The sequence below is a fragment of the Sapajus apella genome, unplaced genomic scaffold (assembly GCF_009761245.1).
Source record: "Sapajus apella isolate SASKATOON/1434 unplaced genomic scaffold, GSC_monkey_1.0 scaffold1421, whole genome shotgun sequence".
NCBI lineage: Eukaryota > Metazoa > Chordata > Mammalia > Primates > Cebidae > Sapajus > Sapajus apella.
Window position 1 is genome coordinate 560 of NW_022438347.1, and position 13,436 is coordinate 13,995.

General features: G+C 48.0%; 1 protein-coding gene across 1 annotated transcript; it reads right to left on the reverse strand.

Moving 5' to 3' along the window:
* Positions 1-4,094: 4,094 nt before the first annotated feature.
* LOC116546800 (myb-related protein B-like) lies at positions 4,095-13,101 on the reverse strand. Its single transcript, XM_032272958.1, has 4 exons — positions 12,423-13,101; positions 11,393-11,485; positions 6,920-7,140; positions 4,095-4,533 (listed from the first exon to the last, which is right to left on the reverse strand). Exons 1-4 carry the CDS (start codon positions 12,528-12,530, stop codon positions 4,191-4,193), a joined length of 765 nt encoding a protein of 254 aa, XP_032128849.1. The 5' UTR covers positions 12,531-13,101; the 3' UTR covers positions 4,095-4,190.
* Positions 13,102-13,436: the final 335 nt, after the last annotated feature.

The following is a 13,436-nucleotide window of genomic DNA, read 5'->3' on the forward strand; positions in this document are numbered from 1 at the left end:
TGTTTCTAAATTCTCATGCCTCATCCTCCCGAGTAGTTGGGATTACAGGTCAGTATCACCACGCCCACCTTGGCCTCTCAAAATGCTGAGGTAACAGGTGTAAGCCACCACGCCTGGCTTGTTTGCTTTTTTAAAGGCAGAATCTTACCCTGTTGAACTACTGGGCTCAAGTGGACTTCCTGCTCCAGGCTCGGAAATAGCTGGAACTCCAGGTGTGTGCCACTGTACCCAGCATTTTTGTTGTTGTTGTTGAGCTAGAGTCTCCCTATGTTGCCCAGGCTGGTCAACAACTCCTGGTCTCAAGCAATTCTCCCAACTGGCCTCCCAAAATGCAGGAGTTACAGGAATAAGCCACAACACTCAGCCAAGAGGGTTCCCCCCAACCACCAAATATACATGTCCATCTCTAGGACTTTCTCAAGACATAACTGCACAATGAAGCAGTGATTTGGCAACAAGGATGACTATTAAAGTTTTATCTCTAATAACAAAAAACAGTAATATCCTTAACTTCATCAGTAAAAAACTAGTTTAATATGGCTGCGTGGTAGCTCACGCTGTAATCCCAGCACTTTGGGAAGCCAAGGCAGGGGGATCACGAAGTCAAGAGTTCAAGACCTGCCTGACCAACATAGCAAAACTCCGTCTCTACTAAAAAAAAAAAGACAAAAAAATTAGTCGGGCATGGTGGTGCATGCCTGTAGTCCCGGTTACTCAGGAGGCTGAGGTAGGATAATCACTTGAACCCAGGAGGTAGAGGTAGCAGTGAGCAGAGAAAACAACCCTACACCACATTTTCAGAAATGGGGTCAAAAAAAAAAAAAAAAAAAAGAAAAAAAAGAAAAAAAAAGGAAAAAGAAAGAAAGAAACTAGTTAAATAAATAGCACACCAGAAAGATGACACTGGAGAGAAATGGGTAAGGCTAAAAGCAACAGTCTGGGCACGGTGGCTCATGCCTGCAATCCCAGCACTTTGGGAGGCTGAGGCAGGTGGATCACCTGAGGTCAGGAGTTCAAGACCAGCCTGGCCAACATGGTAAAACCCACCTCTACTAAAAATACAAAAATTTGGGCCGGGCGCGGTGGCTCAAGCCGGTAATCCCAGCACTTTGGGAGGCCGAGGCGGGTGGATCACGAGGTCAAGAGATCGAGACCATCCTGGTCAACATGGTGAAACCCCATCTCTACTAAAACTACAAAACATTAGCTGGGCATGGTGGTGCGTGCCTGTAATCCCAGCTACTCAGGAGGCTGAGGCAGGAGAATTGCCTGAACCCAGGAGGCGGAGGTTGCGGTGAGCCGAGATCGCGCCATTGCACTCCAGCCTGGGTAACAAGAGCGAAACTCCGTCTCAAAAAAAAAAATACAAAAATTCACCAGGCATGGCAGCACATGCCTATAATTCCAGCTTCCCAGCTACTTGGGAGGCTGAGGCAGGAGAATCACTTGAACCCGAGAGGTGGAGATTGTAGCAAGCAGAGATGGCGCCACAGTACTTCAGTCTGGGCAAGAGCGAGACTCTGTCTCAAAAAGAAAAAAAAAACTGACCTCCTGTCCTCAGGGTCATGGTCTGAAGCTCGATCCCAGCCCAGCACAGCCAGCACTTCAAACACTCCAAGTGTCAGGGGACAAAAGCCAAGTCAATAACTAGCTTTCGGCACAGTCGAGTTTTGAGAGACTAACAATCAGTTATCTCTGTCCTATGTCAAAAGTCTTCTATGAGTTGCCTGATGCTCGCTGTTTCTCTTTGTGGAACAGAGATCTTTTCTTCAATCAGAAGTAAAAGATCGAAAGCATACTACTTAGATGTACAAGAAACTGTCAGAAGAAGACTCCTCTGGTTAAGAGATGCACAGGGAGTTGAAACTAGAAAAAGTCGTTTTACTGTTCATTTTATACCTTTCTCTACCATCTGAAAGTCATCCAACAGGGGAATTCATATTGGGAAAATCGAGAGACAGTCTCTAAAATTGAAAAATCAAGACATAGAGCAAAAACATAATATATTACTGTAGCAGGGCATTGTGGAAGAATTGTAGCTGTCAACAAGTTACCTCTAGCCAATAAAAAGAGGGAAAAAAGATTTTTAAAAATTATTAAATAGTTCACACCATTACAGAAAAGATTAGAAGACAGTATAGAGGACAATTATATTACCTACCACATATCCAGCATCATCAAATCTTAATGTTTTGTCATGCTTGCTTCAAATTATTATTTTATTTATTTATTTTTTTAAGACGGGGTTTCAGCGTGTTGGTCAGGCTGGTCTTGAACTCCTGACCTCAGGTAATCCTCCCGCCTTGGCCTCCAAAGTGCTTGGATTACAGGCGTGAGCCACCACACCCGGCTGTTATTTTATTTATAAATAAAAGCTGAAGTGTAGTGGCAGGATCTTGACTCACTGCAACCTCCACCTCCCAGGCTCAAGCAATCCTCCCACCTCAGCCTCCCAAGTAGCTGGGACGACGGGTGCACACAATCACACACAGCTAATTTTTTTTTTTTTAACTTTTTATAGAGATGAGGTTTCGCCATGTTGCCCAGGCTGGTCTTTAACTCCTGGGCTCAAGAGATCCACATGCCTTGGCCTCCCAAAGTGCTGAGATTACAGATGTAGCCACCACGCCCTGCCCTAATTTTTATTTTGAAAAATAACCTTATACAGATCGTTAAAAAATAGAAATATACACTTTGCTCTGGTGTATAGGACAGGGAATAAGTATATACTGATTTCATTTTTAAAACTGCAAATGTAGCTGGGACACGGTGCCTCACGCCTGTAATCTCAGCACTTTGAGAAGCTAAGATGGGTGGATCATTTGAGGTCAAGAGTTTGAGACCAGCTTGGCCAACATGGTGAAATCTTGTTTTTACTAAAAATACAAAAATTAGCCAGGCATGGTGATGCACACCTGTAATCCCAGCTACTCAGGATGCTGACAAGAGAATCACTTTGCCGGGCGCAGTGGCTCAAGCCTGTAATCCCAGCACTTTGGGAGGCCGAGGCAGGTGGATCACGAGGTCAAGAGATCGAGACCATTCTGGTCAACATGGTGAAACCCCGTCTGTACTAAAAATACAAAACATTAGCTGGGCATGGTGGCGCGTGCCTGTAATCCCAGCTACTCAGGAGGCTGAGGCAGGAGAATGCCTGAACCCAGGAGGCGGAGGTTGCAGTGAGCCGAGATCGCACCATTGCACCCCAGCTGGGGTAACAAGAGTAAAACTTCGTCTCAAAAAAAAAGAAGAGAGAATCACTTGAACCTGGGAGGCGGAGGTTGCAGTGAGCTGAGATCAAGTCATGCACTCCAGCCTGGGCGAGAGAGTGAGGTTCCATCTCAATAAATAAATAAATATGAATGAATGAATGTTGCAAATGTAGTGTCAATCATGCTGGCTTACACCTCTAATCCCAGAACTTTGGGAGGCCAAGACAGATGGATCTCTTCAGGCTAGGAGTTTGAAACCCGCCTGGCCAACATGGTGAAACCCCATCTCTACTAAAAATACAAAAATTAGCCAGGCATGGTGGTGCACACCTGTATCTCAGCTACTCAGGTGGCTGAGGCATCAGAATCACTTGAACCCAGGAGGTGGAAGTTGCAGTGAGCCGAGATCACACCCCTGCACTCCAGCTTCGTCAGCAGAGGAAGACTCTGTCTCAAAACAAAACAAAACAAAAAAAAGGCGTGCAAATGTAATACTGTATTATTTGTTAATTTCTAGAAAAGTCAAAATTATAGAGACAGAAAACAGATTAGAGTGCAAGGAGCTAAGGGCAGAAAAAAGACTAAGAAAAGGAGCACAAGGGAATTCTGGGGTGATGGCACTGTGGTATACCTTGATTGTGGCAGTGGTTACACGACTGTATGCTTTGTCATAACTCAAAACTGTACACTAGAGCATATAAATTACAACTCAATACATTTTTATATTTCTTTAAATTAAAAAGATAGAGACGGGGTTTCACCATGTTGCCTGCACTGGTCTCCAACTCCAGGGATCAAGCAATCCACCTCAGCCTCAGCCTCCCAAAGTGCTGGGATTACAGGTCACATCTGATTTTATTTTTAATTGCATGAGAATGAGCAACAGGTAAGAAGGAGGCCACCAACAAGGACAGATGGAGGCTGAGGATCTCCTTAACTAATTCATAGTTTTATATAATCAGCTTTCTCTGCTATCCTTCATCTGCAGGCAGACAAGTGCCAGTTACGTGCAAAGGTGTCACAAGGCCCCTGAAGCACATGGCCCACTTTCAGACTCTGTGGCAGAAACGGATGAATAGCTGTAGACAAGGTATTCAATGAGACGGTGTCAGATGAATGTGAAATCAAACCAAGTTGGAGGCTGAGCAGCTGTCTCACCTGCCCTTCCGCGGGCTGGGCACTCTGGAGGCCGTCCTTATCCTCAAGCTCCAGCAGCAAATACACCGGGGGCTTGCAGTCTTTGGACTCGCTCAGGAAGCCTCCCGTGTCCACCTTCCTTTTGATGGTAGAGTTCCAGTGATTCTTCACAGCATTGTCTGTCCTGCAGGGGGCAGCAGGGGGCCTCTGAACCCCAGTTCTGTGGGTGGGGTGCCACCAGACACATCACTAACCTCCCAAAGCCACACTCCTGCTCCTGTAAGTGAATCTTCCACTGGATGAACTCTAAGGTCTCTTTCAGCTCCAAGATGAAGTCTTATGAGTCTCTAGCCCTAATGATTTACAGAGCGTTTCCATGAAGCTCTGTAAAATAAGCAACTGAATCACTCAGGCTATGACAAAAATTACAAAACAACACCAGCTACTGTCAGGTTCAGGTAAAAAAAATAAATAAATAAATAAAATTGTAAAATCAGGACAGTGGCTAATGCCTGTAATCCCAGCACTTTGGGAGGTGCTGGGCGTGGTGACGTGCACCTGTAGTCCCAGCTACTTGGGAGGCTGAGGCATGAGAATCGATGAAACCCAGGAGGTGGAGGTTGCAGTGAGCCGAAATCATGCCACTGCACTCCAGCCTGGGCAACAGAGTGAGACTCCATCTCAAAAAAAAAAACGAATAAAAGTAAGAATTGGAGCCAGGCGCGGTGGCTCACCCCTGTAATCCTAGCACTTTGGGAGGCCAAGGTGGATGGATCACCTGAGGTCAGAAGTTCAAGAGCAGCCTGGCCATCATGGTGAAACCCCATCTTTAAAAAAACCAAAGAATTAAAAAAAAACTAAAGATTAAAAAAAAATGATAAAACTGAAGATATGTGCCTGGAACTCTCACCCCTCCCTGCCCACTTGGTATGTGTAGAAACCATAAGCAAACACTGCCTGCTCATTCCCACCCTGAGTCTCACGCTGACTTCAGACTCAAGGCCTGTTCACATCCCACAGATCGGTAAGTGGCCAGAGAGGTCAGAAGGCCCACTACTGTTCACCTCCCTGAGCCTCGGTTTCTTTATCTGGAAGTCAGAAGACCATGTCATGCTCCAACACTCACTGAAGATTCAGGGAGAAGACACATCTTTAACAGAACAGTAGCATAAAGCAGAGAGTAGGTTAGTAGAGAAGCACATAGTAACAGAGGCACAGAGTAATAAAGAAGGATGGGGTGGTACAATGAAAGCGTATAGAAGTATAGTGGTAAAAAGCAAGCAGCAGGTCAGGCGCAGTGGCTCACACCTATAATCCCAGCAGTTTAGGAGGCCAAGGCGGGCCCATCACCTGAGGTCATGAGTTTGAGACCAGCCTGGCCAACATGGTGGAACCCCCGTCTATACTAAAAATACAAAAATTAGCCAGACAAGGTGGCACACACCTGTAGTCCCAGCAACTTGGGAGGCTGAGGCAGGAGAATCGCTTGAACCCAGGAGTTAGAGGTTGCAGTGAGGCGAGATTGTGCCATTATACTCCAGCCTGGGTGACAGAGCGAGACTCCATCTCAAAAAAAAAAGGCAGCAAGCATCGGTAGAGGGTAGAGGAGTACAGAAGGGCAGGGTGGTGTGCTATCAGAGAAGCTTGAAGAGGTAAGCTGCAGTGGCAGTAAGGCCATGCAGCAGCATACAGTGCCATAGTAGGGCAGAGGTGCTCACACAGTAGGCACTAGCTTTTTTGGAGTGCCAAGCAGAGTGCTCCTCCCTTCAAAAGTGAACAGGGAATAATAGCTTGACTGAGCACCCAGTCTAAGAGGATATCCTCAGATCATCTGCACTACAAGCCCTCAGGGACACAATGCTCACCAGGCAAAATCTTCTGTACTTACAGCACATCCAGTCCCCCAGCCGCCCAGCGTGTTGCCAACAACTTCTACCTAGGACCTTTCCCGTAGAACAGCCCTTGGAAGCAGATCACCTGAGGTTAGGGGTTCTAGACCAGCCTGGCCAACATGGTAAAACCCCATCTCTACTAAAAATACAAAAATCAGCCAGGCATGACAGTGCATGCCTGTAAACCCAGGTACTCAGGAGGCTGAGACAGAATTGCTTGAACCTGGGAGACGGCCTCCCCAAGTGCTGAGATTACAGGCGTAAGCCTCCATGCCCTTCCATAAACATTATTTTAATAATAACTATCATACATTATTGGAATAATAGAGATGTTACGGGGGAGTGGGAAAGAAAGCTCATCTCCTATAGGAGATCAACATGTAAAATGGCACATCACTTACAGAGGTAGTGACAAAGAACTCAAAAAGATGAGTCTGTTTTGGCAGAGTGATTTAAGAAGTCAGGCTGGTCTTGGAACACCGGACCTCAAGTGATCCACTCACCTGGGCCTCCCAAAGTGATGGGATTACAGGCATGAGCCACCATGCCCTGGAGTCAAGGCTGGGTGTTAGAGAACAAGAGCACAAGACCACAGCACCCACCATCGAAACCTCCTCTATCAGAAACACAGACATGATTTCCTGGGAACCTGCCCTAAGACCCAAGAAGACAGCTCACCTCCCTGGCAACATCTTGGCAATCTCTGCCCAGCGGTTGCCCAGCACCTTGTGGGCCTCGCAGATGATGCGGTCCTCCTCCTCAGTCCAGCAAGACTTCTTCACCTCAGGGTTGAGGTGGTTGTGCCAACGTTCACGGCACTGCTTCCCCAGCCGGCCCTTCAGGTGCTTGGCAATCAGCGTCCACTGCTTTGTGCCATACTTCTTAACCAGCTCGATGACCTTGGAGAAAAGCCTCTGGGTAGCCAGTGGCACCGGTCCCTCCCTCGTCCCCACCATAGCCCTTCACATCCACTTGAGCCTTGCTGTGGCCCTCAGAGGTGCCACCTACCACACCCCTTCAGGCAACACAGAAGCCACTGAGCGGGTTGCAGGGATGCCACCCAGGATGCCTTTGTGTAGCCCACAGAGGCTACCTAAGGATCTGACCTTCCCTCTCATTTACTGCCTGGAATAAATCCAGGCCAAGAATGCCAGAGACTCTTCCTAGATTGGTGATTAAGTGGGGTAGGGTAAAGAAGGGAACCAGAGTCCTGCTTCCCTCTTCAGGGCTCAATCCAATAAATTAAGTAGAAAAGAGCAGAGGAGACCGGGTGCAGTGGCTCACGCCTGTAATCCCGGCACTTTGGGAGGCCAAGGCAGGCAGATCACAAGGTCAAGAGATGGAGATGAGCCTAGCCAACATGGTGAAACCTCGTCTCTACTAAAAATACAAAAATTAGCCAGGTATGGTAGTGGCAGGCGCCTGTAGTTCCAGCTACTCAGGAAACTGAGGCAGGAGAATCGCTTGAACCCAGGAGGCAAAGGTTGCAGTGAGCTGATTGTGCCACTGCACTCCAGCCTCGGGACAGAGCGAGACTTCATCTCAAAAAAAAACAAAAAGGCAGAGGGATAAGGAGGACCAACCCACAGCGGAGTCCAAACTAAAGGTGGGAAATACTTTCCCACCACAGCCACAAGACCCTCCAGTACTTCCATGGAAATTGGGAGGGTACAGGCTAAGCCGTGGTATCAGGCATTGCAGGCTGACCTACTGGACCTGAGTCACCACCTGCCCTCTGAGGCAGGCTTCCTAGCTCAGGACACAAAGCACAACATAGGCAGCCACAAGAGCCAGGCCAGACCCGGCCTATACAACAGACACACATGTTCCCGTGTGCACACAGGCCACAGCAAAATGAAGAGTGGATGCCTCTTTGACAAAGATTTGGGTGAAGAAATATTTTGACTTCCTTTCTGTATGGTTTAAATTTTTATAGCAACCACATATCACTTTCATTTTTCTTTTAAGGGATTTTATGTTTTTATTTTTTTGAGACAGGGTCTCACTCTGTAGCCCAGGCTGGGGTGCAGTGGGACAATCTCAGCTCACTGCAACCTCTGCCTCCCAGATTCAAGCAATTCTCCCGCCTCAGCCTCCCAAGTAAACTGGGATTACAGGCACACCACCACACCTAGCTAATTTTTGTATTTTTTGATAGAGATGGACAGGGTTTCACCATGTTGACCAGGCTGTTCTCAAACCCCAAACCCCAGATTATCTGCCCACCTTGGCCTCCCAAAGTGCTGATATTACAGGTGTGAGCCACCACACCCAACCAAAAAAAGGGTTTTCAAACTAAATTTTATTTTATTTTATTTATTTTTTTTTTTTTTAAGAAACAAGGTCAGGGCCGGGCGCGGTGGCTCAAGCCTGTAATCCCAGCACTTTGGGAGGCCGAGGCGGGTGGATCACGAGGTCAAGAGATCAAGACCATCCTGGTCAACATGGTGAAACCCCGTCTCTACTAAAAATACAAAAAATTAGCTGGGCATGGTGGCGCGTGCCTGTAATCCCAGCGACTCAGGAGGCTGAGGCAGGAGAATTGCCTGAACCCAGGAGACGGAGGTTGCGGTGAGCCGAGATCGCGCCATTGCACTCCAGCCTGGGTAGCAAGAGCGAAACTCCGTCTCAAAATATTTCTTTTTTTTTAAGAAACAAGGTCTCGGCTGGGCTTGGTAGCTCATACCTGTAATCCCAGCACTTTGGGAGGCAAAGGTGGGGGCAGATCACCTGAGGTCAAGAGTTCCAGACCAGCCTGGACAACATGGTGAAACCCCATCTCCACTAAAAATTCAAATTACAGGAGTCATGGTGGGAGCCTGTAATTCCAGTTACGTGGGAGGCTCAGGTAGAATCACTTGAACCAAGGAGGCAGAGGTTGCAGTGAGCTCAGTTACTGCCATTGCACTCCAGCCTGGGCATCAGACTGGACACAGTGGGTTACACCTGTAATCCCAGCACTTTGGGAGACCGAGGCAGGTGGATCATGAGGTTAGGAGATCGAGACTATCCTGGCCAACATAGTGAAACCCCATCTCTACTAAAAGCTACATAAAAATTAGATGGGCATGGTGATGTACACATGTAGTCCCAGCTACTCAAGAGGCTAAGACAGGGAATCACTTAAACCAAGGAGATAGAGGTTACTGTGAGCTGAGATGACACTACTGCACTATAGCCTGGCAACAGAGCAAGAATCATCTCAGGGAAAAAAAAAAAAAGAGACTAGGTCTCAAGCTGGGCATGGCGGCTCATGCCTGTAATCCCAGCACTTTGGGAGGTCAAGGTGGGTGGATCATCTGAGGTCAGGAGTTCAAGACCAGCCTGACCAAAATGGCAAAACCTTGTCTACTAAAAATACAAAAATCAGCCAGGCGTGGTGGTGTGCACCTGTAATCTCAGCTGCTCAGGAGGCTGAGGCAGGAGAATCGCTTGTACCCAGCAGGCAGAGGTTTCAGTGAGCTGAGACAGGGCCATTGCACTCCAGCCTGGGCAACCAGAGTGAAACGCCATCTCAAAAAAAAAAAAAAAAAAATAAACTTTTTTATTTTTGCTCAAAGCGATAGGAAAAGATTAAAAAAAAAAAAAAAAAACTAAACTAAATTTTATTTTATTTTATTAAGAGACAGGGTCTTACTCTGTCACCCAGGCTGGAATGCAGTGGTGTGACCATGGCTCACTGCAGCCTTGAACACCTGGGTTCAAATGATCCTCCCAACTCAGCCTCCAGAGTATAGGCACCCCACCACCACATTGAGTTAATTTAACGGCGGGGTGCTGGCCACGGCTCATGACTGTAATCCTAGAACTTTGGGAGGCCAAGACAAGAGGATACCATTAACCCTGCAGTTCAAGACCAGCCTGGGAAACATAGGGAGACCCCATCTCTACAAATAAAAAAAAAAGACCAGGAATCATGGCTCATACCTATAATCCCAGCACTTTGGGAGGCTGATGTGGGAGAATCACCTGAGCCCAGAAGTTCAATCAGTCTGGGCAGCATAGCGAGATGCTGTCTCTACAAAAAATTTTTAAAAAGATTAACCAGGCATGGTGGCACATGTAGTACGAGCTACTTTGGAAGCTGAGGTGGGAGGAATGCTTGGGGGTTGGAGGACTGTTTGAGCCTGGGAGGTCGAGGCTCCAATAAGCCGTGATTGTGCCACTGTACTCCAGCCCGGGTGACAGCGCAAACTCCCACCTCAAAAAATCAATCAAATAGGCCGGGCGCGGTGGCTCAAGCCTGTAATCCCAGCACTTTGGGAGGCCGAGGCGGGTGGATCACAAGGTCAAGAGATCAAGACCATCCTGGTCAACATGGTGAAACCCCGTCTCTACTAAAACTACAAAAAATTAGCTGGGCATGGTGGCGCGTGCCTGTAGTCCCAGCTGCTCAGGAGGCTGAGGCAGGAGAATTGCCTGAACCCAGGCTGGAGTGCATTGGGTTGATCTCGGCTCACCCATTCCACTCCAGCCTGGGTTAAAAGGAGTAAACCCCGTTCTAAAAAAAAAAAAAAAAATGCCTAGTTCCCTTGTCTCGCTCGTTCCCTTGAGCCATGCCTGCCTTGGTGGAATGACATCCTCTGGGCTGGCATCAGGGAGACGAGATGCAGAACTCCCAAGGCAGCCCAGGGCAGTCGTGGTAATACTACTGCTTCTTCTAGCCTGGGGACATCCCCAGCCTCTCTGAGTCTTACTCTCCCCATCTATAAAATGAGACCAACAACTTCTGCCCACCTCACAGGAGTGCCATGGGGATCAAAAGAAGGCACATGTGATGCTCTGTGCCCTGTGAAGAAGGTCACAGGGTGCAGTCATCATTAAATTAGGGATAGCAGCAGCTGCCATTTGCTGAGAGCTCACCACGTACAGGACTGGCAAGCCCCATACAAGCATCACCTGCTTAACTCTCATGACAACGCTGCACTGCAGCTGTTCCCCTCCATGGCTGGAGCAAGAGAAGCCAAGTCATCTGAGACACTCAGAGACTTGGAATCTCAGGGCTAGAGCCAGGGCAGCATGGGAGTGTCCGGACTTGCTGGTAGACAACTCAGTGCTTAGCATGACAACCCCACAGGGGCAATCTCACAGTCCCCAGATTCACTGATGGGTGAAGGCCCACTGTGTGCAAGGCACTGTCACAGCAGTTACCTTTTGGTCTTCCTCTTTGGTCCATGGCCCCTTGACAAGGTCTGGATTCAGAACTCTCAGCCACCTGTACTGGCATTGCTGGTCAGTGCGGTTCTGGGAAAAGAACAGAAGAACAAACCAATCCATGAGAACTTCTGGGACCTCAGGCTGGGACCCTTGTTAAGTGCTAGGCTCAGGGCCAATGGCCTGGGACTAGGCACACCTTAGGTAGGTGTGTCTGTTCCATGTGGCCACCACACACTATAACCCCACATCCCAGAACGCAGACGGTTTCCCTTTGCTACAAGAGAGGGCAAAATCGGGCCCCTGTGGGAAGCCACCCCTCCACCACCTGAACACAAGGGGCCACCATCACAAGTCTTTAACTCCTTGTATGTCAGGGACCCCTGTTTTTTTCTAGGAGAACATTTTTATTCCCTCAAGAGTTCAGATTACACAGAAGAGGGGGAGGTGAGGAAATGGACCAGGATGGGGTCTGGTGACTCAGTCCCTGAGCAGCCCAGGCGGTAAGCCACAGGGCAGCTCCTTCCATAACCCCTCCCTCCCAGACACCTGGTCAGGGGCAGGAGGACCTGAGAAAGGGGTCCTAAGGGAGGGCCCCCTCATCATCAGGAAACTCTAAATGCTCAGATGTGGTAGCACCTCCCAGCCCTGCAGGGGCCTCACCATGAAACCTGCTGAAAACATCACTTCCCCTCAGTTTCCGTCTCACTGCTGAGAAACCGAACACCTGTTCACTCCTCACTTACAGGAAGAAATGCAGATATGCACCACATGCTGCAAATGCCTCAGAGTCTGAAGACTACCAGGCATGCTAAGGAGCCGGGAGATGTTTACATCAGGGTGCCCTGAATGCCAGTTTGCGAAGAAAGATCCTACAAAGGTCAATTTGCCCTGTTTTATTTGGTTGTGTTTTGAGAGGCTTAGCAAGGAATTCCCTTTTCTCCTCCTTGGGAGAAAGTGTGTCCCAGGCACACTGTTCTCCTAGAGCCCTTGCCCCGAGGGAGGGCCACAGAGGGACTGTACTCACAGGGAAGTGGCTGGCCAGGAACTTCCAGTCCTGCTGTCCAAACTGCCTCACCAGAGCCCTCAGCTGCTCGTCCTGCCAACACCAGAAAGACAGGGGCTCAGCACACATAAGTGCAGAAAACCTCAGGGCTGTCCATGATGGAGCCCAGTCTAAAGGGAACAGCCTCGTTCATTCATTCGTCATGAAGTGAATACCTACTAGGCGACTCCGTCTCAAAAAATTATTCCTGAAATGGAACTGCCAATTCACACAATAACACGAATCTCAGTCACTATGATGTATCAAAGAAGTCAGACATAAAAGGGTACACACCATATGATTCCATCCATATGAAATTGTAGAAAATGTCAACTAAGCTATAGGGACAAAAAATGGTTATCTGAGACCAGTGGTGGAAAGGGTTGAACAGCAAAGGGGGGCAAGGAATGTCTTGGGGACAACAGAAATATTCTATAGCCCGGCTATGCTAGTGGTTCCACTGAATCGTACTATAAATGGCTGTAGTTAATTGCATATAAAGTTTTCCTCAATCAAACTGATTAATACATAAAGAAAACGTCAGCCAGGCACGTTGGCTTAGGCCCGTAATCCCAGCACTCATGGGAAGCCGAGGCAGGCAGATCACTTGAGGTCAAGAGTTCAAGACCAGCCTGGCCAACATGATGAAGCCCCATCTCTACTAAAAATACAAAAGTAAGCAGAGTGTGGTGGCGTACACCTATAATTCCAGCTACTCAGGAGGCTGGGACAAGAGAATCGCTTGAACCTGGAAGGCAGAGGTTGCAGTGAACCGAGATCATGTCACTGCACTCCAGCCTGGACAACAGAGCAAGATTGAGACTCCATCTCAAAGAGAAAAAAGAAAGAAAATGTGATGCATATATAAAATGAAATATTACTCACTCAACGAAATTCTGACACATGCTACAGCATGGATGAAAGCTGAGGACACAATAAGTCAAATAGCCAGACTCCTCAAGGCAAATACTCATGACTACACTCACGAAGCACCTA

Coding starts and splice junctions, on each gene's coding strand:
- LOC116546800 (XM_032272958.1), bottom strand. CDS start 12,530: ATGTGTGCTGAGCCCCTGTCTTTCTGGTGTTGGCAGGACGAGCAGCTG. Junction 11,486..12,422: donor TCCTGGCCAGCCACTTCCCT/GTGAGTACAGTC, acceptor TTCTTTTCCCAG/AACCGCACTGACCAGCAATG. Junction 7,141..11,392: donor CCAAAGAGGAAGACCAAAAG/GTAACTGCTGTG, acceptor CTTTTCTCCAAG/GTCATCGAGCTGGTTAAGAA.